General features: G+C 43.3%; 1 protein-coding gene across 1 annotated transcript in view; it reads right to left on the reverse strand.

The window, feature by feature from the left end:
• Positions 1-25,762, reverse strand: part of LOC128687391 (uncharacterized) — a 300,674-nt gene that overhangs the window by 150,386 nt on the left and 124,526 nt on the right. Inside the window, exon 3 of the mRNA XM_053774850.2 lies at positions 25,306-25,514. Coding sequence (XP_053630825.2) covers positions 25,306-25,514 — 209 coding nt within the window. The remainder of the gene's footprint in view (positions 1-25,305; positions 25,515-25,762) is intronic.

Raw genomic sequence — 25,762 nt, forward strand, 5'->3', positions numbered from 1 at the left:
TATTTACCGTCGGGAGACCATTGGCAAACTGACGGCGCCTGGAAAACCAGTGAGGGGCAGGCTAGTCACGTTGCAGGGTGAGGGGGTGAAGGAAGGCGGAGGAGCAGGAAGGGAGATAGGGTGAAAGGAGTAAAGGTTTCGAGAGAAGAAATGCAGAAATTGGTTGTCTTGTACATGTTACGGAGGGAGGTCTGCATAGAGAGAGACAGAGAGAAAAAGAGACAGTGTGTGTCTCTTCTAGAGTTATAGTGGGAGAGGAATTTTACCGTATGTGTGTGTGTGTGTGTGTGTGTGTGTGTGTGTGTGTGTGTGTGTGTGTGTGTGTGTGTGTGTGTGTAAGCATGAAAGTTGCGGAGATGTCTGTGTATACCTTACTGAAGTGAAGGAACTTACATGCAAAAATAAACGACATGAGAGAGCTGTGTGACATCGAGGAGGGGAATAACGCTGGGGACAAGACTCTTCTGCCTGACTCCTCTTTACTCATGATCTAAGAGGCCGAGTGCAAAAGGCGGGAGGAGAATTAAGCCTGACTAAAGAAAAGCTGGATTACGCAAGGCTGAAAAAACTTTGTGAACGAAGCGCAGCTGAGAAGAGAAATTGAAAGAAAGAGAAGATATAAGTTGATGTATTACCTAAGAGAAAGTGCCAAGAGGATGAAGAGGAGGAGGAGGAGGAGGAGGAGGAGGAAGAGGAGGAGGAGGAGGAGGAGGAGGAGGAGGAGGAGGAGGAGGAGGAGGAGAAAGTCACACCAGAAGTTGAGAGGCAGCAACGAGAAAATCGGAGATAACTCATTTTTCACCCAAAGATGAGAGTGACCAAGTGAAGAAGTGCCAGAGCAAGGAAAGCCCACATAAAGCAAAGAAATGTAAAGAAAAAAGAAGGGAGCGAGGAGGAAAGTGAATCCGCAATATAAGAACGACAAAGCGGCAAAGGTCAAGTTATAGTCGAAACTTCTATTGAGGCACATCAGAAGGAAGACTAGTTTAAGTTAGTTGAATAACTATATCAGCCGCCCCATGCCTGCCCTGTTGGCGGTTCTTTGACTGGCTCCCATTGTTTTTAATAGCTAAGCAAAGCTTCCAAGTTCTCTGACGTAAACACTACACTACCCTCATTCTGATAATACTTTTACTGGTCATTGTCAATGGTGCAATTTAAGATCACGGGAAACAGGTGATATCTTAATAAGCTGCAACGAACTGCTTTCAGTTTTATGGACTAATAACTGTCTTAATGAGTTGTTTACGCGGGTATGAATTCCGTCACAGCAACATAATTATGAAGGCATAGAAGGAAATACGAAAGGATACCAAAAATGACAAGGAAGTCTTCACGGAGACGAATAGATGATTCAAGGAGCTGTTCTCTGTGAAATCCGAGAGAACAGTGGAAAACATCATTACATTACGAAGGATGCAAACTTTAAGCTAACTTAGTTCATTCAAAGCAATATAACCCTATAGTGTATTTTCATGCATTCTGGAAGATGGAGCTAAAGCACTATGTGCACCTATAGCGAAAATCATGAACAGGTTACTAGAAACGGAGCAGCTTCCAAAAATATGGAAAACGGAAAATGCAACACGAACGTTTAAGCAAGAAAGTACACGAGTAGTGTTGAAGAACATGCTTAGATAAAGTAAATGTTGTACCACAAACCCACGACAGGTTGACAAATTTAACTGGAAAGAGGAACTATTAAAAAAGACTTTCACTAATGTACAGCATTAGGGATTGATTCCTATTCTAGAAGAGCATACAGAGGTAAATGGAAAGGTACTACAATAGATGAAAGAATACTTATGGAAAATGAGATGTAGAGTGATGGTCAATGAATATATATATCAGGATGGGTAGATATGACGAGTGGGATCCCATGGAAGCGGCTTAAGCTCCCAAACACGTATGAGAAGTCGAGAAATTCAACATTTTTTTTTTCAACAGTGCTGTTCACGAGGCTTAGAAATCCTAAGCTGTTACGAAGACGTAAAAATCTTAAGATTCACAATTTCAGAAAAATTAATTGGTAGAGGAGACAGGATCAGATACTCATTTGCCAGAATGAGCCCCACACACAACACGTCGTTCCTTGAAGTGGATGGGCTATAGCACCAGAAAACCACAGTTAGTTCCACTCCTGTTAGCTATGAACAAGAAACGAGGCTACAGTGGGCACAGACTCATCAAAACTGGACCATTGAAGATAGGAAAAAAGTCGCCTGGTCTGGCCTCACTATCTGCATATTGCGACATACAGATGGTAGGTCAAAATTTGGCGTAAACCTTTGGGATGTAGTGGAACGAGACAGTCGCAGCATGAATGTGCAGCTGATAAATCTGTAGCAAATGCGAGATGCTGACATGTCATGGGCCAGAATCTCTAAGGAATGTTTCAAGCACCTTGTTGAATCCATGCCATCTTAAATTCAGGCTGTCCTGGAGGCAAAGGGAACTTCTACCCAGTACTAGAAGGGTATACCTAATAAAGTGGCCAGTAAGTGCATATATATATATATATATATATATATATATATATATATATATATATATATATATATATATATATATATATATATATATATATATATGAAGTGGTTTGGTCATTTAGAGAGAATGGGTCAAAGTAGAATGACATGGAGAGCGTATAAATCTGTAGGGGAAGGAAGGAGGGATAGGGGTCGTCCTCGAAAAGGTTGGAGGGAGGGGGTAAAAAAGGTTTTGTGGGCGAGGGGCTTGGACTTCCAGCAAGCGTGCGTGAGCGTGTTAGATAGGAGTGAATGGAGACGAATGGTATTTGGGACCTGACGAGCTGTTGGAGTGTGAGGAGGGTAATATTTAGTGAAGGGATTCAGGGAAACCGGTTATTTTTATATAGCCAGACTTGAGTCCTGGAAATGGGAAGTACAATGACTGCACTTTAAAGGAGGGGTTTGGGATATTGGCAGTTTGTAGGGATATGTTGTGTATCTTTATACGTATATGCTTCTAAACTGCTGTATTCTGAGCACCTCTGCAAAAACAGTGATTATGTGTAAGTGAGGTGAAAGTGTTGAATGATGAAAGTATTTTCTTTTTGGGGATTTTCTTTCTTTTTGGGTCACCCTGCCTCGGTGGGAGACGGCCGACTTGTTAAATATATATATATATATATATATATATATATATATATATATATATATATATATATATATATATATATATATATATATATATATATATATATATATATATATATATATATATATATATATATATATATATATATATATATATATATATATATATATATATTATATATATATATATATATATATATATATATATATATATATATATACATACGTATATATATATATATATATATATATATATATATATATATATATATATATATATATATATATATATATATATGTATATATATATATATAAACATATATCTATATATATATATATATATATATACGTATATATATATAATCATATAACTATATATTCTGCTCTAAGTGTATTTGCCGGTACTCTGCCTTCCGACCAAGAAATTGGAATACATTAGACCAGGAGGTGGTAGAGGCGAGCTCCATACGTGAATTGAAAATTTAATTCGACAGTGCCCAAGAGGTTAGGAATGCATCTCACCAGACAACTTGTGTTCCAGAAAGGGGAAAGAGGAAAGCCAAAGAGCTGTAGCTTGACTCCCCCTCTGCAGCAAACACAGGTAAGCACACACATACAAACCAGCCACAATCCTTTCCTGACGCCCTATACTCATGAACAGGAGTCATGAGGAATATAAAGGTGTTTCCCCCCGAGGCAAGTGTTATTGTCAGTATCATATTCTCTCTCTCTCTCTCTCTCTCTCTCTCTCTCTCTCTCTCTCTCTCTCTCTCTCTCTCTCTCTCTCTCTCTCTCTCTCTCTCTCTCTCTCTCTCTCTTTCTCTTTCTCTCTCTCGCGCGCGCTAATGCACTCAGACCATATTTCGAATATTCCGTCCAGTTTAGGTCTCGACATTACGTAAAAGACGAAGATAGACTTGAGAGTGTACAGAAGACGGGCAACCAAACTCATACCGTAACTATAAAAAAAAATCATATGAAGTAAGATTGATAGCACTCAACCTTTTCTCTCTCATAGGACACGGAGATTCTTTTCTAATTTTTAAGATAATGAATCATTCTGATGTACTTAAACACGAAGAACTATTTGAATTTCATAATGAAAACGGTAAAATAAAACTCTGAGGCAAGATATGCAACAGCAATGTGTAAAGCAGTTTTTACAGTCATATTATTATTATTTTATATTTTTTTTTATTATCACACCGGCCGATTCCCACCAAGGCAGGGTGGCCCGAAAAAGAAAAACTTTCACCATCATTCACTCCATCACTGTCTTGCCAGAAGGGTGCTTTACACTACAGTTTTTAAACTGCAACATTAACACCCCTCCTTCAGAGTGCAGGCACTGTACTTCCCATCTCCAGGACTCAAGTCCGGCCTGCCGGTTTCCCTGAATCCCTTCATAAATGTTACTTTGCTCACACTCCAACAGCACGTCAAGTATTAAAAACCATTTGTCTCCATTCACTCCTATCAAACACGCTCAAGCATGCCTGCTGGAAGTCCAAGCCCCTCGCACACAAAACCTCCTTTACCCCCTCCCTCCAACCCTTCCTAGGCCGACCCCTACCCCGCCTTCCTTCCACTACAGACTGATACACTCTTGAAGTCATTCTGTTTCGCTCCATTCTCTCTACATGTCCGAACCACCTCAACAACCCTTCCTCAGCCCTCTGGACAACAGTTTTGGTAATCCCGCACCTCCTCCTAACTTCCAAACTACGAATTCTCTGCATTATATTCACACCACACATTGCCCTCAGACATGACATCTCCACTGCCTCCAGCCTTCTCCTCGCTGCAACATTCATCACCCACGCTTCACACCCATATAAGAGCGTTGGTAAAACTATACTCTCATACATTCCCCTCTTTGCCTCCAAGGACAAAGTTCTTTGTCTCCACAGACTCCTAAGTGCACCACTCACTCTTTTTCCCTCATCAATTCTATGATTCACCTCATCTTTCATAGACCCATCCGCTGACACGTCCACTCCCAAATATCTGAATACGTTCACCTCCTCCATACTCTCTCCCTCCAATCTGATATTCAATCTTTCATCACCTAATCTTTTTGTTATCCTCATAACCTTACTCTTTCCTGTATTCACCTTTAATTTTCTTCTTTTGCACACCCTACCAAATTCATCCACCAATCTCTGCAACTTCTCTTCAGAATCTCCCAAGAGCACAGTGTCATCAGCAAAGAGCAGCTGTGACAACTCCCACTTTGTGTGTGATTCTTTATCTTTTAACTCCACGCCTCTTGCCAAGACCCTCGCATTTACTTCTCTTACAACCCCATCTATAAATATATTATTATTATTATTATTATAATCAAGGGGGAAGCGCTAAACCCGGAGGATTATACAGCGCCTGGGGGGGGGGGATGTGGAAGGCATTCAGGCTTAATTCGGGGAACTGGAGCACAGATCCAATTCCCTAAATCAAGAGCCCCTCACCAACATCAAGGAACCTTCCTTGAGGGGTTTTACAGTCATAGCAGAATGGAAAAAACGAAAACTACCCGACGAAGCTGTATGCGCGATGTCAAAGCAGTCATTGAAGAACAAGGTGGACAAGCACTGTGCTAACGTAGGGTTTAACAAGGTACTTTGCTGGGGCGAATCGAAGTTACAAGATTCCAGATGCTTGTTTAGTAACTAAGTCAGGATGCTCAGTGGACACTGAACCAAACAAGTTAACTACGACACGAGTGGTAGACGAAGGGTTAACCTTGATGGCTGTTGTAGTCATAGTAGCAGTGTTGAGCGTCTAATTGCAGCACAGCTTCTAGAAGCAGAACTGGTGGTGAGCAGAATTAGAACCGCTGGAGTACAAAGCTCTGTGAGTGGCAGTATGAACAGTACGAGTACAGTATAAACAGTATGAGTACAGTATAAACAGTACGAGTACAGTATAAACAGTACGAGTACATTATAAACAGTATGAGCACAGTAAAAATAGTACGAGTACAGCATAAGCAGTACGAGTACAGTAGAAACAGTACTAGTAAAATATAAACAGTACTAGTACAATAGAAACATTACGAGTACAGTATAAACAGTACGAGTACAATAGAAACAGTACGAATAAGTAGAGAGAGTTGTAACCCATGCCTTTCATGATATATTTTTCACTATTGTACGAAGGGTACAGTAGAAACAGTACTAGTAAAATATAAACAGTACTAGTACAATAGAAACATTACGAGTACAGTATAAACAGTACGAGTACAATAGAAACAGTACGAATAAGTAGAGAGAGTTGTAACCCATGCCTTTCATGATATATTTTTCACTATTGTACGAAAGGTGGGAAGAAAGACTTCTACTATTCTTGTCTCAGACATCTATGTAATAAATAAAGATCCTCAGTCTAGACAGAAATAGATAGTTCATCTCAGCAGATAACCTCTGTGTGAAGTTTAAGGTCCTCTGATGTCTTTCCCACGTACTCCCATGTAGTCTCTTTCTCTCTCTCCCCTCTTTAACTTCTTAATCTTCCTGTACCTTCCTCTTTCTTCTCTGGCTCCCCTTCGGTATTCATCACCGCCACTTCTGCCTTTCTATACTCTCTTCCTTTTCCATACTCTCCTCCTCTACCTCTTTCTATTCTCTATTTTTACCCTCCTTTCCCTCATCTCCTGCCCTCCCTTCCCCTCACTCCTACTCTGGCTCTGCTCCAGTCGTCACCAACGCCACCTCCTCCTTCACGTCTCCTCCTCCTAGTATCTTCCTGCTCTGGCTCTTCTCCAGCCACCGAATACAAAAGGAATAATTGATAAAAAAGGAGAATGGTATTATGAAGAATGACCGAGGATTGCGGCTTCAGTGGCTATATGGTATTGTGGTGGTTTTGTTGATATTTTCGGAGAGAGATAGAGAGGGAGAGAGAGAGAGAGAGAGACAGAGAGAGAGAGAGAGAGAGAGAGAGAGAGAGAGAGAGAGAGAGAGAGAGAGAGAGAGAGAGAGAGAGAGAGAGAGAGAGAGAGAGAGAGAGAGAGAGAGAGAGAGAGAGAGAGAGAGAAATCCCAAGTGTACAGTGAACTTGCTTACTGAATGTGTGTAGCTGTGCTTGAAGGGAAGGAGGATGAGCAAAGCTCTACCTCCTGGCCCCCTCCTCTTATCCTTTAATCGACTGCCGTAATTAGTTTCATGCCCCCTGGGCTCTCTCGTACCTACTGTAGCCTCCACTTATATGGACTCTGTATCATACCTGCTGTTACCTCGACTTATATGGAGTCTGTATCATACCTACTGTTACCGCCACTTATGGAGTGTATCATACCTACTGTTGCCTCCACTTAAGGAGTGTATCATACTTACTGTTGCTTCCACTTATGGAGTGTATCATACCTACTGTTGCCTCCACTTATGGAGTGTATGACACCTACTCATATCTCCACGAGTAGTGTAGCGTAGTTGCTGGTAGTATAGTTGTTGGTAGTGTAGTTGTTGTAGCGTAGTTGTTGGTAGTGTAGTTGTTTGTAGTGTAGTTGTTGGTAGTGTAGTTGTTGGTAGTGTAGTTGTTGGTAGTGTAGTTGTAGGTAGTGTAGTTGTTGGTAGTGTAGTTGTTGGTAGTGTAGTTGTTGGTAGTGTAGTTGTTGGTAGTGCAGTTGCTGATAGTGTAGTTGTTGGTAGTGTAGTTGTTGGTAGTGTAGTTGTTGGTAGTGTAGTTGTTGGTAGTGTAGTTGTTGGTAGTGTAGTTGTTGGTAGTGTAGTTGTTGGTAGTGTAGTTGTTGATAGTGTAGTTGTTGGTAGTGTAGTTGCTGATAGTGTAGTTGTTGGTAGTGTAGTTGTTGGTAGTGTAGTTGTTGGTAGTGTAGTTGTTGGTAGTGTAGTTGTTGGTAGTGTAGTTGTTGATAGTGTAGGTGTTGGTAGTGTACTTATTGGTAGTGTAGTTGTTGACAGTGTATTTGCTGATAGTGTAGTTGTTGGTAATGTAGGTGTTGGTAGTGTAGTTGCTGGTAGTGTAACCGTTGGCAGTGTAGCTGTTGATAGTTTAATTGTTGGCAGTGTAGTTGTTGATAGTGAAGTTGCTGGTAGCGTAGTTATTAGCAGTGCAGTTGTTGTAAGGTAAGACACATATGCAACAGTTAGACAACTTTATTCCGAAACGTTTCGCCTACACAGTAGGCTTCTTCAGTCGAATACAGAAAGTAGGCAGGAACAGTAGAGATGTGAAGACGATGTAATCAGTCCATCACCCTTGTAGTCGTAGAATTTGAGGTTGTCAGTCCCTCGGCCTGGAGAAGTTCAGTTCAGTTCCATAGTCAGGAACTATCTGAAGATCAAGCGACAGTGCGGACGGTGATGGACTGATTACATCGTCTTCACATCTCTACTGTTCCTGCCTACTTTCTGTATTCGACTGAAGAAGCCTACTGTGTAGGCGAAACGTTTCGGAATAAAGTTGTCTAACTGTTGCATATGTGTCTTACCTTACAACCTGTCGGTATTGTATACCATTTTGATGTTCAGTGCAGTTGTTGTAATGAACAAGTAGCTGGAAGACAAGTAGCTGGAAGACAAGTAGCTGGAAGACAAGTAGCTGGAAGACAAGCAGCTGGAAGACAAGCAGCTGGAAGACAAGCAGCAGGAAGATAAGCAGCTGGAGCAAGCAGCTGGAAGACAAGCAGCTGGAAGACAAGTAGCTGGAAGACAAGTAGCTGGAAGACAAGCAGCTGGAAGACAAGCAGCTGGAAGACAAGCAGCTGGAAGACAAGCAGCAGGAAGATAAGTAGCTGGAAGACAAGCAGCTGGAAGACAAGTAGCTGGAAGACAAGCAGCAGGAAGATAAGTAGCTGGAAGACAAGCAGCTGGAAGACAAGCAGCTGGAAGACAAGCAGCAGGAAGATAAGTAGCTGGAAGACAAGCAGCTGGAAGACAAGCAGCTGGAAGACAAGCAGCTGGAAGACAAGCAGCAGGAAGATAAGTAGCTGGAAGACAAGCAGCTGGAAGACAAGTAGCTGGAAGACAAGTAGCTGGAAGACAAGCAGCTGGAAGACAAGCAGCTGGAAGACAAGTAGCTGGAAGACAAGCAGCTGGAAGACAAGTAGCTGGAAGACAAGCAGCTGGAAGATAAGTAGCTGGAAGACAAGCAGCTGGAAGACAAGTAGCTGGAAGACAAGCAGTGGAAGACAAGCAGCTGGAAGACAAGTAGCTGGAAGACAAGTAGCAGACAAGCAGCTGGAAGCAAGTAGCTGGAAGACAAGCAGCTGGAAGACAAGCAGCTGGAAGACAAGCAGCTGGAAGACAAGTAGCTGGAAGACAAGCAGCTGGAAGACAAGCAGCTGGAAGACAAGCAGCTGGAAGACAAGCAGCTGGAAGACAAGTAGCAAGCAGCTGGAAGACAAGTAGCTGGAGACAAGTGGAAGACAAGCAGCTGGAAGACAAGCAGCTGGAAGACAAGCAGCTGGAAGACAAGTAGCTGGAAGACAAGTAGGTGGAAGACAAGCAGCTGGAAGACAAGCAGCTGGAAGACAAGTAGCTGGAAGACAAGCAGCTGGAAGACAAGCAGCTGGAAGACAAGCAGCTGGAAGACAAGTAGCTGGAAGACAAGCAGCTGGAAGACAAGCAGCTGGAAGACAAGTAGCTGGAAGACAAGTAGCTGGAAGACAAGTAGCTGGAAGACAAGCAGCTGGAAGACAAGTAGCTGGAAGACAAGTAGGTGGAAGACAAGCAGCTGGAAGACAAGTAGCTGGAAGACAAGCAGCTGGAAGACAAGCAGCTGGAAGACAAGTAGCTGGAAGACAAGTAGGTGGAAGACAAGTAGCTGGAAGACAAGCAGCTGGAAGACAAGTAGCTGGAAGACAAGCAGCTGGAAGACAAGTAGCTGGAAGACAAGTAGGTGGAAGACAAGCAGCAGGAAGACAAGTAGCTGGAAGACAAGCAGCTGGAAGACAAACAGCTGGAAGACAAGTAGCTGGAAGACAAGTAGCTGGAAGACAAGTAGCTGGAAGACAAGCAGCTGGAAGACAAGCAGCTGGAAGACAAGTAGCTGGAAGACAAGCAGCTGGAAGACAAGCAAGACAAGCAGCTGGAAGACAAACAGCTGGAAGACAAGTAGCTGGAAGACAAGTAGCTGGGTGACAAGTAGCTGGAAGACAAGCAGCTGGAAGACAAGCAGCTGGAAGACAAGTAGCTGGAAGACAAGTAGCTGGAAGACAAGCAGCTGGAAGACAAGCAGCTGGAAGACAAGCAGCTGGAAGACAAGCAGCTGGAAGACAAGCAGCTGGAAGACAAGTAGCTGGAAGACAAGCAGCTGGAAGACAAGCAGCTGGAAGACAAGCAGCTGGAAGACAAGCAGCTGGAAGACAAGTAGCTGGAAGACAAGCAGCTGGAAGACAAGCAGCTGGAAGACAAGCAGCTGGAAGACAAGCAGCTGGAAGACAAGCAGCTGGAAGACAAGCAGCTGGAAGACAAGCAGCTGGAAGACAAGCAGCTGGAAGACAAGTAGCTGGAAGACAAGCAGCTGGAAGACAAGTAGCTGGAAGACAAGCAGCTGGAAGACAAGTAGCTGGAAGACAAGCAGCTGGAAGACAAGCAGCTGGAAGACAAGCAGCTGGAAGACAAGCAGCTGGAAGACAAGCAGCTGGAAGACAAGTAGCTGGAAGACAAGCAGCTGGAAGACAAGTAGCTGGAAGACAAGCAGCTGGAAGACAAGCAGCTGGAAGACAAGCAGCTGGAAGACAAGTAGCTGGAAGACAAGCAGCTGGAAGACAAGCAGCTGGAAGACAAGTAGCTACAAGCAGCTGGAAGACAAGCAGCTGGAAGACAAGTAGCTGGAAGACAAGCAGCTGGAAGACAAGCAGCTGGAAGACAAGCAGCTGGAAGACAAGTAGCTGGAAGACAAGAAGCTGGAAGACAAGCAGCTGGAAGACAAGCAGCTGGAAGACAAGCATAGCTGGAAGACAAGCAGCTGGAAGACAAGCAGCTGGAAGACAAGTAGCTGGAAGACAAGTAGCTGGAAGACAAGCAGCTGGAAGACAAGCAGCTGGAAGACAAGCAGCTGGAAGACAAGCAGCTGGAAGACAAGCAGCTGGAAGACAAGTAGCTGCTGAAGACAAGTAGCTGGAAGACAAGCAGCTGGAAGACAAGTAGCTGGAAGACAAGTAGATGGAAGACAAGTAGCAGCTAGGAAGACAAGTAGCTGGAAGACAAGCAGCTGGAAGACAAGCAGCTGGAAGACAAGCAGCTGGAAGACAAGCAGCTGGAAGACAAGTAGCTGGAAGACAAGTAGCTGGAAGACAAGCAGCTGGAAGACAAGCAGCTGGAAGACAAGCAGCTGGAAGACAAGCAGCTGGAAGACAAGCAGCTGGAAGACAAGCAGCTGGAAGACAAGCAGCTGGAAGACAAGTAGCTGGAAGACAAGTAGCTGGAAGACAAGCAGCTGGAAGACAAGCAGCTGGAAGACAAGCAGCTGGAAGACAAGTAAGACAAGTGGAAGGAAGACAAGCAGATGGAAGACAAGTAGCTGGAAGACAAGCAGCTAGCTGGAAGACAAGTAGCAGCTAGCTGGAAGACAAGCAGCTGGAAGACAAGTAGCTAAGTAGCTGGAAGACAAGTAGCTGGAAGACAAGCAGCTAAGTAGCTGGAAGACAAGCAGCTGGAAGACAAGCAAGCTGCTGAAGACAAGCAGCTGGAAGACAAGCAGCTGGAAGACAAGCAGCTGGAAGACAAGCAGCTGGAAGACAAGTAAGACTGGAAGACAAGTAGGTGGAAGACAAGCAGCTGGAAGACAAGTAGCTGGAAGACAAGTGGAGCTGGAAGACAAGTAGCAGCTGGAAGACAAGTAGCTGGAAGACAAGCAGCTGGAAGACAAGCAGCTGGAAGACAAGTAGCTGGAAGACAAGCAGCTGGAAGACAAGCAGCTGGAAGACAAGCAGCTGGAAGACAAGCAGCTGGAAGACAAGTAGCTGGAAGACAAGCAGCTGGAAGACAAGCAGCTGGAAGACAAGCAGCAGGAAGAGAAGTAGCTGGAAGACAAGCAGCTGGAAGACAAGTAGCTGGAAGACAAGTAGCTGGAAGACAAGTAGCTGGAAGACAAGCAGCTGGAAGACAAGCAGCTGGAAGACAAGCAGCTGGAAGACAAGCAGCTGGAAGACAAGTAGCTGGAAGACAAGCAGCTGGAAGACAAGTAGCTGGAAGACAAGCAGCTGGAAGACAAGTAGCTGGAAGACAAGTAGCTGGAAGACAAGCAGCTGGAAGACAAGCAGCTGGAAGACAAGCAGCTGGAAGACAAGTAGCTGGAAGACAAGTAGCTGGAAGACAAGCAGCTGGAAGACAAGTAGCTGGAAGACAAGCAGCTGGAAGACAAGTAGCTGGAAGACAAGTAGCTGGAAGACAAGCAGCTGGAAGACAAGCAGCTGGAAGACAAGTAGCTGGAAGACAAGCAGCTGGAAGACAAGTAGCTGGAAGACAAGTAGCTGGAAGACAAGCAGCTGGAAGACAAGAAGCTGGAAGAGATGTAGCTGGAAGACAAGCAGCTGGAAGACAAGCAGCTGGAAGACAAGCAGCTGGAAGACAAGCAGCTGGAAGACAAGTAAGACAAGCAGCTGGAAGACAAGCAGCTGGAAGACAAGCAGCTGGAAGACAAGCAGCTGGAAGACAAGTAGCTGGAAGACAAGTGGAAGACAAGAAGCTGGAAGACAAGTAGCTGGAAGACAAGCAGCTGGAAGACAAGCAGCTGGAAGACAAGTAGCTGGAAGACAAGCAGCTGGAAGACAAGTAGCTGGAAGACAAGCAGCTGGAAGACAAGCAGCTGGAAGACAAGTAGCTGGAAGACAAGCAGCTGGAAGACAAGTAGCTGGAAGACAAGCAGCTGGAAGACAAGCAGCAGGAAGAGAAGTAAGACAAGCAGCTGGAAGACAAGTAGCTGGAAGACAAGTAGCTGGAAGACAAGCAGCTGGAAGACAAGCAGCTGGAAGACATGAAGCTGGAAGACAAGTAGCTGGAAGACAAGCAGCTGGAAGACAAGCAAGACAAGTAGCTGGAAGACAAGCAGCTGGAAGACAAGCAGCAGGAAGATAAGCTGGAAGACAAGCAGCTGGAAGACAAGTAGCTGGAAGACAAGTAGCTGGAAGACAAGTAGCTGGAAGACAAGTAGCTGGAAGACAAGTAGCTGGAAGACAAGTAGCTGGAAGACAAGCAGCTGGAAGACAAGCAGCTGGAAGACAAGCAGCAGGAAGATAAGCAGCTGGAAGACAAGCAGCTGGAAGACAAGCAGGTGGAAGACAAGTAGCTGGAAGACAAGCAGCTGGAAGACAAGCAGCTGGAAGACAAGTAGCTACAAGCAGCTGGAAGACAAGCAGCTGGAAGACAAGTAGCTGGAAGACAAGCAGCTGGAAGACAAGCAGCTGGAAGACAAGCAGCTGGAAGACAAGCAGCTGGAAGACAAGCAGCTGGAAGACAAGCAGCAGGAAGATAAGCTGGAGCTGGAAGACAAGCAGCTGGAAGACAAGCAGCTGGAAGACAAGCAGCTGGAAGACAAGTAGCTGGAAGACAAGCAGCTGGAAGACAAGTAGCTGGAAGACAAGCAGCTGGAAGACAAGCAGCTGGAAGACAAGTAGCTGGAAGACAAGCAGCTGGAAGACAAGCAGCTGGAAGACAAGCAGCTGGAAGACAAGTAGCTGGAAGACAAGCAGCTGGAAGACAAGCAGCAGGAAGACAAGTAGCTGGAAGACAAGCAGCTGGAAGACAAGCAGCTGGAAGACAAGTAGCTGGAAGACAAGCAGCTGCTGGAAGACAAGTAGCTGGAAGACAAGCAGCTGGAAGACAAGCAGCTGGAAGACAAGCAGCTGGAAGACAAGCAGCTGGAAGACAAGTAGCTGGAAGACAAGCAGCTGGAAGACAAGCAGCTGGAAGACAAGCAGCTGGAAGACAAGCAGCTGGAAGACAAGCAGCTGGAAGACAAGTAGCTGGAAGACAAGCAGCTGGAAGACAAGCAGCTGGAAGACAAGCAGCTGGAAGACAAGTAGCTGGAAGACAAGCAGCTGGAAGACAAGCAGCTGGAAGACAAGCAGCTGGAAGACAAGCAGCTGGAAGACAAGTAGCTGGAAGACAAGCAGCTGGAAGACAAGCAGCTGGAAGACAAGTAGCTGGAAGACAAGCAGCTGGAAGACAAGCAGCTGGAAGACAAGCAGCTGGAAGACAAGTAGCTGGAAGACAAGCAGCTGGAAGACAAGCAGCTGGAAGACAAGTAGCTGGAAGACAAGCAGCAAGCAGCTGGAAGACAAGTAGCTGGAAGACAAGTAGCTGGAAGACAAGCAGCTGGAAGACAAGTAGCTGGAAGACAAGTAGGTGGAAGACAAGTAGCTGGAAGACAAGCAGCTGGAAGACAAGTATCTTGAAGACAAGCAGCTGGAAGACAAGTAGCTGGAAGACAAGTAGGTGGAAGACAAGTAGCTGGAAGACAAGCAGCTAGACAAGCAGCTGGAAGACAAGCAGCTGGAAGACAAGTAGCTGGAAGACAAGTAGGTGGAAGACAAGGAGCTGGAAGACAAGTAGCTGGAAGACAAGCCGCTGGAAGACAAGCAGCTGGAAGACAAGTAGCTGGAAGACAAGCAGCTGGAAGACAAGTAGCTGGAAGACAAGCAGCTGGAAGACAAACAGCTGGAAGACAAGTAGCTGGAAGACAAGTAGCTGGGTGACAAGTAGCTGGAAGACAAGCAGCTGGAAGACAAGCAGCTGGAAGACAAGTAGCTGGAAGACAAGTAGCTGGAAGACAAGCAGCTGGAAGACAAGCAGCTGGAAGACAAGTAGCTGGAAGACAAGCAGCTGGAAGACAAGCAGCTGGAAGACAAGCAGCTGGAAGACAAGCAGCTGGAAGACAAGTAGCTGGAAGACAAGCAGCTGGAAGACAAGCAGCTGGAAGACAAGTAGCTGGAAGACAAGCAGCTGGAAGACAAGCAGCTGGAAGACAAGCAGCTGGAAGACAAGCAGCTGGAAGACAAGTAGCTGGAAGACAAGCAGCTGGAAGACAAGCAGCTGGAAGACAAGCAGCTGGAAGACAAGTAGCTGGGAAGACAAGTAGCTGGAAGACAAGCAGCTGGAAGACAAGCAGCTGGAAGACAAGTAGCTGGAAGACAAGCAGCTGGAAGACAAGCAGCTGGAAGACAAGCAGCTGGAAGACAAGCAGCTGGAAGACAAGCAGCAGGAAGACAAGTAGCTGGAAGACAAGCAGCTGGAAGACAAGTAGCTGGAAGACAAGCAGCTGGAAGACAAGCAGCTGGAAGACAAGCAGCTGGAAGACAAGCAGCTGGAAGACAAGCAGCTGGAAGACAAGCAGCTGGAAGACAAGTAGCTACAAGCAGCTGGAAGACAAGCAGCTGGAAGACAAGCAGCTGGAAGACAAGCAGCTGGAAGACAAGCAGCTGGAAGACAAGCAGCTGGAAGACAAGTAGCTGGAAGACAAGCAGCTGGAAGACAAGCAGCTGGAAGACAAGTAGCTGGAAGACAAGCAGCTGGAAGACAAGCAGCTGGAAGACAAGTAGCTGGAAGACAAGCAGCTGGAAGACAAGCAGCTGGAAGACAAGCAGCTGGAAGACAAGCAGCTGGAAGACAAGCAGCTGGAAGACAAGCAGCTGGAAGACAAGTAGCTGGAAGACAAGTAGCTGGAAGACAAGCAGCTGGAAGACAAGCTGGAAGACTGGAAGACAAGCAGCTGGAAGACAAGCAGCTGGAAGACAAGCAGCTGGAAGACAAGCAGCTGGAAGACAAGTAGCTGGAAGACAAGTAGCTGCTGGAAGACAAGCAGCTGGAAGACAAGCAGCTGGAAGACAAGCAGCTGGAAGACAAGCAGCTGGAAGACAAGCAGCTGGAAGACAAGCAGCTGGAAGACAAGTAGCTGGAAGACAAGCAGCTGGAAGACAAGTAGCTGGAAGACAAGTAGATGGAAGACAAGCAGCTGGAAGACAAGCAGCTGGAAGACAAGCAGCTGGAAGACAAGCAGCTGGAAGACAAGCAGCTGGAAGACAAGCAGCTGGAAGACAAGTAGCTGGAAGACAAGTAGCTGGAAGACAAGCAGCTGGAAGACAAGCAGCTGGAAGACAAGCAGCTGGAAGACAAGCAGCTGGAAGACAAGCAGCTGGAAGACAAGCAGCTGGAAGACAAGCAGCTGGAAGACAAGTAGCTGGAAGACAAGTAGCTGGAAGACAAGCAGCTGGAAGACAAGCAGCTGGAAGACAAGCAGCTGGAAGACAAGCAGCTGGAAGACAAGCAGCTGGAAGACAAGTAGGTGGAAGACAAGCAGATGGAAGACAAGTAGCTGGAAGACAAGTAGCTGGAAGACAAGCAGCTGGAAGACAAGCAGCTGGAAGACAAGTAGCTGGAAGACAAGTAGCTGGAAGACAAGCAGCTGGAAGACAAGCAGCTGGAAGACAAGCAGCTGGAAGACAAGCAGCTGGAAGACAAGCAGCTGGAAGACAAGCAGCTGGAAGACAAGCAGCTGGAAGACAAGTAGCTGGAAGACAAGTAGGTGGAAGACAAGCAGCTGGAAGACAAGTAGCTGGAAGACAAGTAGCTGGAAGACAAGCAGCTGGAAGACAAGCAGCTGGAAGACAAGCAGCTGGAAGACAAGCAGCTGGAAGACAAGCAGCTGGAAGACAAGCAGCTGGAAGACAAGCAGCTGGAAGACAAGCAGCTGGAAGACAAGTAGCTGGAAGACAAGCAGCTGGAAGACAAGCAGCTGGAAGACAAGCAGCTGGAAGACAAGCAGCTGGAAGACAAGCAGCTGGAAGACAAGTAGCTGGAAGACAAGCAGCTGGAAGACAAGTAGCTGGAAGACAAGCAGCTGGAAGACAAGCAGCTGGAAGACAAGCAGCTGGAAGACAAGCAGCTGGAAGACAAGCAGCTGGAAGACAAGCAGCTGGAAGACAAGCAGCTGGAAGACAAGCAGCTGGAAGACAAGCAGCTGGAAGACAAGCAGCTGGAAGACAAGCAGCTGGAAGACAAGCAGCTGGAAGACAAGCAGCTGGAAGACAAGCAGCTGGAAGACAAGTAGCTGGAAGACAAGCAGCTGGAAGACAAGCAGCTGGAAGACAAGCAGCTGGAAGACAAGCAGCTGGAAGACAAGCAGCTGGAAGACAAGCAGCTGGAAGACAAGCAGCTGGAAGACAAGTAGCTGGAAGACAAGTAGCTGGAAGACAAGTAGCTGGAAGACAAGTAGCTGGAAGACAAGCAGCTGGAAGACAAGCAGCTGGAAGACAAGTAGCTGGAAGACAAGTAGCTGGAAGACAAGTAGCTGGAAGACAAGCAGCTGGAAGACACGTAGCTGGAAGACCAGTCGCTGGAAGACAAGGAGCTGGAAGACAAGTAGCTGGAAGACAAGTAGCTGGAAGACAAGTAGCTGGAAGACAAGCAGCTGGAGCTGGAAGACAAGTAGCTGGAAGACAAGCAGCTGGAAGACAAGCTGGAAGACAAGCAGCTGGAAGACAAGTAGCTGGAAGACAAGTAGCTGGAAGACAAGTAGCTGGAAGACAAGCAGCTGGAAGACAAGTAGCTGGAAGACAAGTAGCTGGAAGACAAGTAGCTGGAAGACAAGTAGCTGGAAGACAAGTAGCTGGAAGACAAGTAGCTGGAAGACAAGTAGCTGGAAGACAAGCAGCTGGAAGACAAGTAGCTGGAAGACAAGTAGCTGGAAGACAAGTAGCTGGAAGACAAGCAGCTGGAAGACAAGTAGCTGGAAGACAAGCAGCTGGAAGACAAGTAGCTGGAAGACAAGCAGCTGGAAGACAAGTAGCTGGAAGACAAGCAGCTGGAAGACAAGTAGCTGGAAGACAAGTAGCTGGAAGACAAGTAGCTGGAAGACAAGCAGCTGGAAGACAAGTAGCTGGAAGACAAGCAGCTGGAAGACAAGTAGCTGGAAGACAAGCAGCTGGAAGACAAGTAGCTGGAAGACAAGCAGCTGGAAGACAAATAGCTGGAAGACAAGCAGCTGGAAGACAAGTAGCTGGAAGACAAGCAGCTGGAAGACAAGTAGCTGGAAGACAAGTAGCTGGAAGACAAGCAGCTGGAAGACAAGCAGCTGGAAGACAAGCAGCTGGAAGACAAGCAGCTGGAAGACAAGTAGCTGGAAGACAAGTAGCGAAGGCAAAATCTCGCCAACGAAGTTCCGCCCAAAAAGAAAAGAACAAAATATTTAAATATGCCTAATAAATTTTCTTTGACATGAGAGGTCACTCTGCCTGCTAATCCAGTGTTCCAGGACCCGTTAAGGGTCTAGGAGGGCTCAAGATCCGGGGGAGTGGGTCTATCCTCTTCTGATTTGGATCAAACCTGATTACACCTCCCTCCCCCATTCTCCATGAGTTCAAACGCCACCTGTTCCGTGGTTTGTACAGTTCTATTGTAATTCAGTCTATATGCAGGATTACTGTTATTCTATATTATAATTATTCATTATATGTTATAATTGTTCATTGTATGTTATAACTGCTCATTGTATAATTGTTTATTGTATATTATAATTGATTATAACTCGCTATTTTATGGTATAATTCATTATTATATAATGGGTTATTGTATCTTGTAATTGGCTATTGCATTTTATATTTGGTTATTTTATGCTGTAGTTGGTTAATGAGTTTTATAATTAGTTATTTCATAATTGATTATTTTATGTTGTAATTGGTTATTATACATTACTTTTGGTTTAATTGGGTAACTAGACAAAGTGGTTTGATCCAAGGAAGGTTGAAAAAATCTGTAATGCCTTGGATCAAAAGCCCTTCACTAGCATCAATGAAACCTTCTTGATGTGTGTCGAATAACTCAAGAAAATGCGTTGAAAAAATCACCTTGGTGTTAGTTTGGCGTTTTGCTGACCGTTTACATACTACTGAGTATCTTGTACGCACTGATCATATCTCCCCCGAATCTTGGCTCCTAAAGTGATCTGTTAGCTATATGCCGCAGTCTGTATGTGTTTTGCGAGGAAATGAGCGCTGTCATGTTGGTTGGTTTAATGGGTTTAAAACCTATCGACTACACGAGGGTCATTTAATCTGCACGCCATTTTTTTTCACCACCAGTCAAGAATACTTTAATCCCCAAATTTAAGATTTAAAGTAAGCTCTTACAATATGTACACCGACAGATGCACCTAAAGGAGCATATATCCTGAGTTCCATCTTCAGTGCTGATCAGGTGTGACGAGTCTGTTCTCAGGGGTTGTGAGTGTGTGAACGGTGGAGGGAGGGTGTCTGACTAGTTGTGTACTGTGTGTGTGTGTGTGTGTGTGTGTGTGTGTGTGTGTGTGTGTGTGTGTGTGTGTGAACCTGCGCATACGCGTCCATTAAATTATAATACAATTTATTTGAGTTTGTGCATCACACAAACACACAATCACACGATCACACAAACACACAAGCGGGCTAATGCAAACTACATTGACTCAATCAACACCGAGCAAGCCTCATCAATAACACATAATATTAGCCCCGGTAACTGCAAAAATTTTCAACAAATTCCCGAATACGCAATTCTAATTATGGAATGATCAAACTATTTTTCAACGCGGTACTCTGTGACTTTCATATCACGTAATGACTCGTCTCAACATTTTCCAACTCAAACACAATGAACATTTCCCAGTAATACAGTTAATATCGGAAGTCTTGAATATATATATATATATATATATATATATATATATATATATATATATATATATATATATATATATATATATATATATATATATATATAATATATATATGTATATATATATATATATATATATATATATATATATATATATATATATATATATATATATATATATATATATATATATATATATACACATTTTTGTACAATAATATGTATTATTGTTTCAGTGCTTTGCGATTGCACATCTACAGAGGAACTAACATTGAATTCTCTAAAAAAATGCGTAAAAACTTGTAATATTCTTGAGTTTTGTTTACAACAAATAGTTGAGATTATTTGTATCATAAATCTTAGGATTCCCTTTCAGTATATTATTTATTATTTCAATCAAAAATAAACCACCGGGGTTATACAGCGCTGACCTAGATAAATAAAACAATTATAACCATATACTCGGAAAGTTTCATTCGCTCACACATATCATGCCATTTTCTGGAGCCTTATATCATGAGGTTCCCCAACAAGAGTAATCAAAGTATGATACTAGAATCTCCCCACATCGTGCAGACAACCACCCACCTTACAACTGTTGTGTGTATCAATTGTTTGCTGCTACTCTACTCTGTTCGACATTTACATAGTGGTAACAAAAATTATCTACATATATGTCTCTGTCGTTTTCCATCATACAGGATGTTTTCATTACACCAAGTGATATCAGTCAGTCTGAGCTGTGGAAGTTCATGACGGTGGTACTATCGTCAAGTATTCCACTAAAGGCTCATTATTTATGACAAGTGCAACGCTACAACAAAAACCGACTGATGCTCATCAAAGTTGATCCCTAACACCCAATTTTCTCTCTCTAAAAAGAAACCCCCAGAAGAAAATCGAAGATCTCAGATATCACCTGTAAATAAATCAAATATTGGTAATAATTAACAAGGATTAAACTGATTCTGCATGAATTCTGATGAGGGACGAATATATTCTGGCTACATATTATCGTGTGGGAGATTATGACACTTGTTTCTGATGATACCACGATACACAGTGTTTCTGATGCAGAAAGCCACGATACACAGTGTTTCTGATGCAGTAAGCCACGACACACTGTTTCTGACGCATTAAACTACTTAAAGTGAGAAACTAATGCTTCGTTTGTAAACATTACAAATACGAGAACAGTTTCAAGCTTCCTTTGTAAAAGCAATTAACAAATGACAAAATGCCTATCCCATTCCGGCATCAGTTACGTTAAATTACAGAAAACACACATTACATACTAGTATGTTAAAGCTAACTTGTAGTTAATCACAGTGCTTTGTTTGAGAGAGACAATCACAGTAAATCACAGCGCTGTGTTGGAGTATCGCTGGCAGTTAATCACGTTATCCAGCATCACTGGGAATGCACTCAGACCAGCAGTCGCTCCTGCCGTAGCCTGCCATAGGGCTATCGGCTACTTCGTCTTCACACCGTGAACGGGCTACTTTATGACAAAAAAAAAAACTTTGTAAACAAATTTCCTCCCTGGCGAAGAAGCTAAGAACAACGATGCGGTTGTAACTCTCAGTCGGAACCAGTGTTAGCCTTATCATATATCACAGCTCAGTGGTCAGAGTGTTCAGGCGAAAATCGCAACGTAGCAGTTGCTCCATGGATGTGGGTTACTGCACAGGCTAGGCCTTGAAATGAGCACAGAACGAATAACAGCTGTTGAAGCAAAATAAAGCTGTAAAGCAAGCTTTTTTATTGGTACAATGTACGGTTCTACAGTACGTAGAGTTTCAAGGAGCCGTGGCATGATAAAACTATCCACAGGGCGAAATGACCCAATAAAAACTCGTCCTTCAACTTGTGCTCTTCTTCCCAATTATCGTCATTACATTTCGATGCAGATCTTAGACTGATCCTGACGCTGACGTTTCTTGGGGATCCTGAAGCAAATGTTTCTGAAACATCCGAAGACAAAAAAAAATTTTTTTTGTAACATCCAAAAGCATAGATTCTTTGAGAATCTTAAAAAAAAAATTCTCGGAACATCCCAAGGCAATGATTCTCGCGAAAACTGTTCATATACTTAAAAAAAACTGACGTCATTAGCATCATTAAACTCTCTACACATAAGGAATCACACGAAGTAAATCCCATGATGGCAATTTTTTAGGGAACACTCGGTTCAATTAGCATCCATCAATATATTTTCGCTTAGTTGTTTTCAAAACGCGTGATGGACAAAACACACGATAAAACACTATAAACAGTTTCAAGAATAGGTATGATCAAGGCGTTAGAGACCAGGAATTAGTAAAACTGATCTATAATATTTAAGAGGCGTGGCCAGGACCTCCAACTCAACTCCTGAAAACACAAGCAAGTGAGAATAACTACAGGTAAATGAGTACAATTAGGAGAGTACAGACATTTGAGCACAGCGAGGTATGCTACAAGAAGCCGTTCACTGAATATTCACCAATCAAGGCTAACGTTCACAAGTTTCCCTGTGACTAAAAAAAGTGAACGTTATCCACTGCTACAGTGGCAAGCCTCGTCCACTAAAGGCTTGTGGTGACCGGTCGCTGCGTGGTGTAGCTGTTGGAGCGCCGTCACCACTCTAACTTCCAGCGTAAAAAGCAAGAATATCAGACTGCGCTGAACTTTTCTCAGCGCAGTAAAATGCGAGAGGGGAGCGGGAGAGTAAAGGGGCAGAAGTGCGGTGAGAGAAGAGAGAAGAGGAATAGTGAAAAGAAGAGAGAGGGGAAAGAGCACGAAGGGAGGGTGAAGAATGGAGTTAAAGATGGAAGAAACGAGAGTGGGAGGGGAGTAACGAGAGAGAAGATGCCAGGGATCAGAAAGAGTGTGCTCAAACAGTGAGAATTGGGATGAAAAAAATACCTAACTCGCGTTGTAAAGTCATCTTTTAGGACCTGATAAAGCTACACACATACAAGGAAACATGACCTGATTAAGCTACACACAGAGGCATGACGACGGTCTACACAGAGCGAAACATGACTTGATAAAACCCTACATAGAGCGATACATGGTTTGATAAACCTCTGCACAGCACGAACCATGTCTTGATAAAGCTCTACACAGAAAGATACCTGATCTTATAAAGCTCTATACAGCGCAAAATATGACATGACAGAGAAAACATGACTTGATAAGGCTCTACATAGAGTTGTGCATGACTTAGTAAAGCTCTACAGACAACAAGACAGCTTGATATAGCTTTACACAGAGAGAAACATAACCTGATAAAGCTCTACACAAAACGAAACATGACTTGATACAGGTATACAGCACGAAACACGATATAATAAAACTCAACACAGAGTGAAAATGACTCGATGAAGCTTTACACTGATCGAAACATGACTTCATAAAGCTCTACACAGAGCGACACATAGCTTGATAAGTCGATGCCCTGCATAAGTTATATCTTTATAAAGCTCTGCTCAACGTGAAACATGTCTTGGAAAAGCTATACATAGCGAGAAGTATGATTTGACAAAGCTCTGCACAGTACGAAACATGACTCTACAAAGCTCTATTACAGTGCAATACGTAACAAAGACATAGAAACCGGTGAACAGAGAGGATAGTTCAATAGAATGATCAGAGATTCAACCTCCCCCCGTGCTATATATATATATATATATATATATATATATATATATATATATATATATATATATATATATATATATATATATATATATATATATATATATATATATATATATATATATATATATATATATATATATATATATATATATATATATGATTCGTATTTGTTGTGAAGAGCATAACACTCACTGTTGGTTGCTTTTTCGCCAACTTCGCGTGGGTGATTTTGTGTGAGCAGACTTGGATGGAAAATATAAACCCGGGGAATAAAGGAGAGAACGAGAGAGAGAGAGAGAGAGAGAGAGAGAGAGAGAGAGAGAGAGAGAGAGAGAGAGAGAGAGAGAGAGAGAGAGAGAGAGAGAGAGAGAGAGAGAGAGAGAGAGAGAGAGAGAGTATTAGTTAAAGCGCTACAGCATCAACTGCAAAAGCCATCAGTGTAACGAAGGAAAGCAAGCAGACAGGTAGATTAAACATACATCTTTTGACAGGTAAATAGGTAGGTACATGTAGGTAGGTAGGTAGGTAGGTAGGTAGGTAGGTAGATAGGTAGGTAGGTAGGTAGGTAGGTATGTAGGTAGGTAGGTAGGTAGGTAGGTAGGTAGGTAGGTAGGTAGGTAGGTAGAGAGGTAGTTAGGAGGGAAGGCAGATGGGGAGACAGAAGTTAAACAGATAAAGAGGAAGGCATGTTGTTGGTAGAGGTAGAAAGAGATGGCGAGGGTGCTAATGTTGTGGCTCACGACAGGTAATTGCAATTAGTTAGAGAACATTATTATTGTTCTTGTTGCTGTTGCTATTATTATTATTATTATTATTATTATTATTATTATTATTATTATTATTATTATTATTATTATTATTATTATTATTATTATTATTATTATTATTATTATTATTATTATTACTTCTCCATAACCCGGCCCTTGCTATCCACTTACCTCAACCCACTATGACATCCACTTACCCACAACACTCTTAGGTAAGGTAGCGCTGGCTCCTACTTTAACGTTATCAACCAATAATGACTCATGACACCCTCTATATGACGCTGTTTCTCGTTATCAGCCGTTAAGGATCTCTGGCACCTTCTGTATGGTAGCTTGTCAAATAACAAGGAATTTTAGCCACGAAATTCCAATGAGCAATATTATTGTGGTCTCAGTAGCCTATGACATGATATTGCATCTTATATATACGTTCAGGTCTGTTTAAAGTAAACTAAACAAACCACTAGATTTGAAGTCACAGTAAAAAATCTCAGGTTTAGGAATTTGTGTTGTCTGTCACTTGATTATAATCAAGAGACAGACAACACAAATTCATATATATATATATATATATATATATATATATATATATATATATATATATATATATATATATATATATATATGAGTATCACGATTGGAATATATATTTCTATCAGAGTGGTATATTGCATATATATATATATATATATATATGAATGTGAGTAGTCACGAAAGCGCTTGGAATTTCTCTTTCTTTCAGAGTGGTTGTTTTGCATATATATATATATATATATATATATATATATATATATATATGTATATATATATATATATATATATATATATATATATATATATATATATATATATATATATATATATATATATATATATATATTATATATATATATACGGAGGATGGAGCCACCAGCATTCCTTGCGCTGAATGATCGACACTTCATATAAATACTGATAATAGTGATTAAATCGTGGAAACACCCCCTGGCACAATTAATATTGAGGCACAGAGAGAAGGGAAAGTTCCACAACAAGCTTTTATTGGGTGAACGTTTCGTTCTGTTTAGATCTTTATTAAGTCATGACCTACTTATTCTTTACAGAGAACGAAACGTTGGAGGAGTCACTAACTCTCTCCAACAAAACACTGTCTGCGGGCTACTTACTGACGACGGTGAGGTTGACGTAGGCGGTAGTGGAGGGAGAGAGGCGATAGTCGACCCTGCAGGTGTAGACGCCCTGATCGCGGGCGTGGACGGGCTCCAGAGTCAGTGTGGGCGGCTCCGCTGTGGGCATGAAGAACGCTCGCCTGCCCAGCAGACCCTCGTCTGCCCACCGAACTCCTGAGGTGAACTCTCCCTCCCTAGCGTCGTAGCTGTCGGAGGAAAGAAAGAGCTTACTGGATTTCCCTCACAGTGAGAAATCGACTGGAAAACTGAAGTATATACTGTTGATGCAGAAGTTAGGCTAGGAATTTTAGTCCTGTCTATCAAAGGTCAACCACAAATCTGGAATTCAGGTTTGTATACCTTGAATTTCGGATAAAATAGAAGGGAAGACTCGGGACGTTGCTTAATGTATATTAAACTTAGAAACGGATTCTTGACTAGAAAAGATGATGCT

Source organism: Cherax quadricarinatus, chromosome 40 (genome assembly GCF_038502225.1).
Source record: "Cherax quadricarinatus isolate ZL_2023a chromosome 40, ASM3850222v1, whole genome shotgun sequence".
Classification (NCBI taxonomy): Eukaryota; Metazoa; Arthropoda; class Malacostraca; order Decapoda; family Parastacidae; genus Cherax; species Cherax quadricarinatus.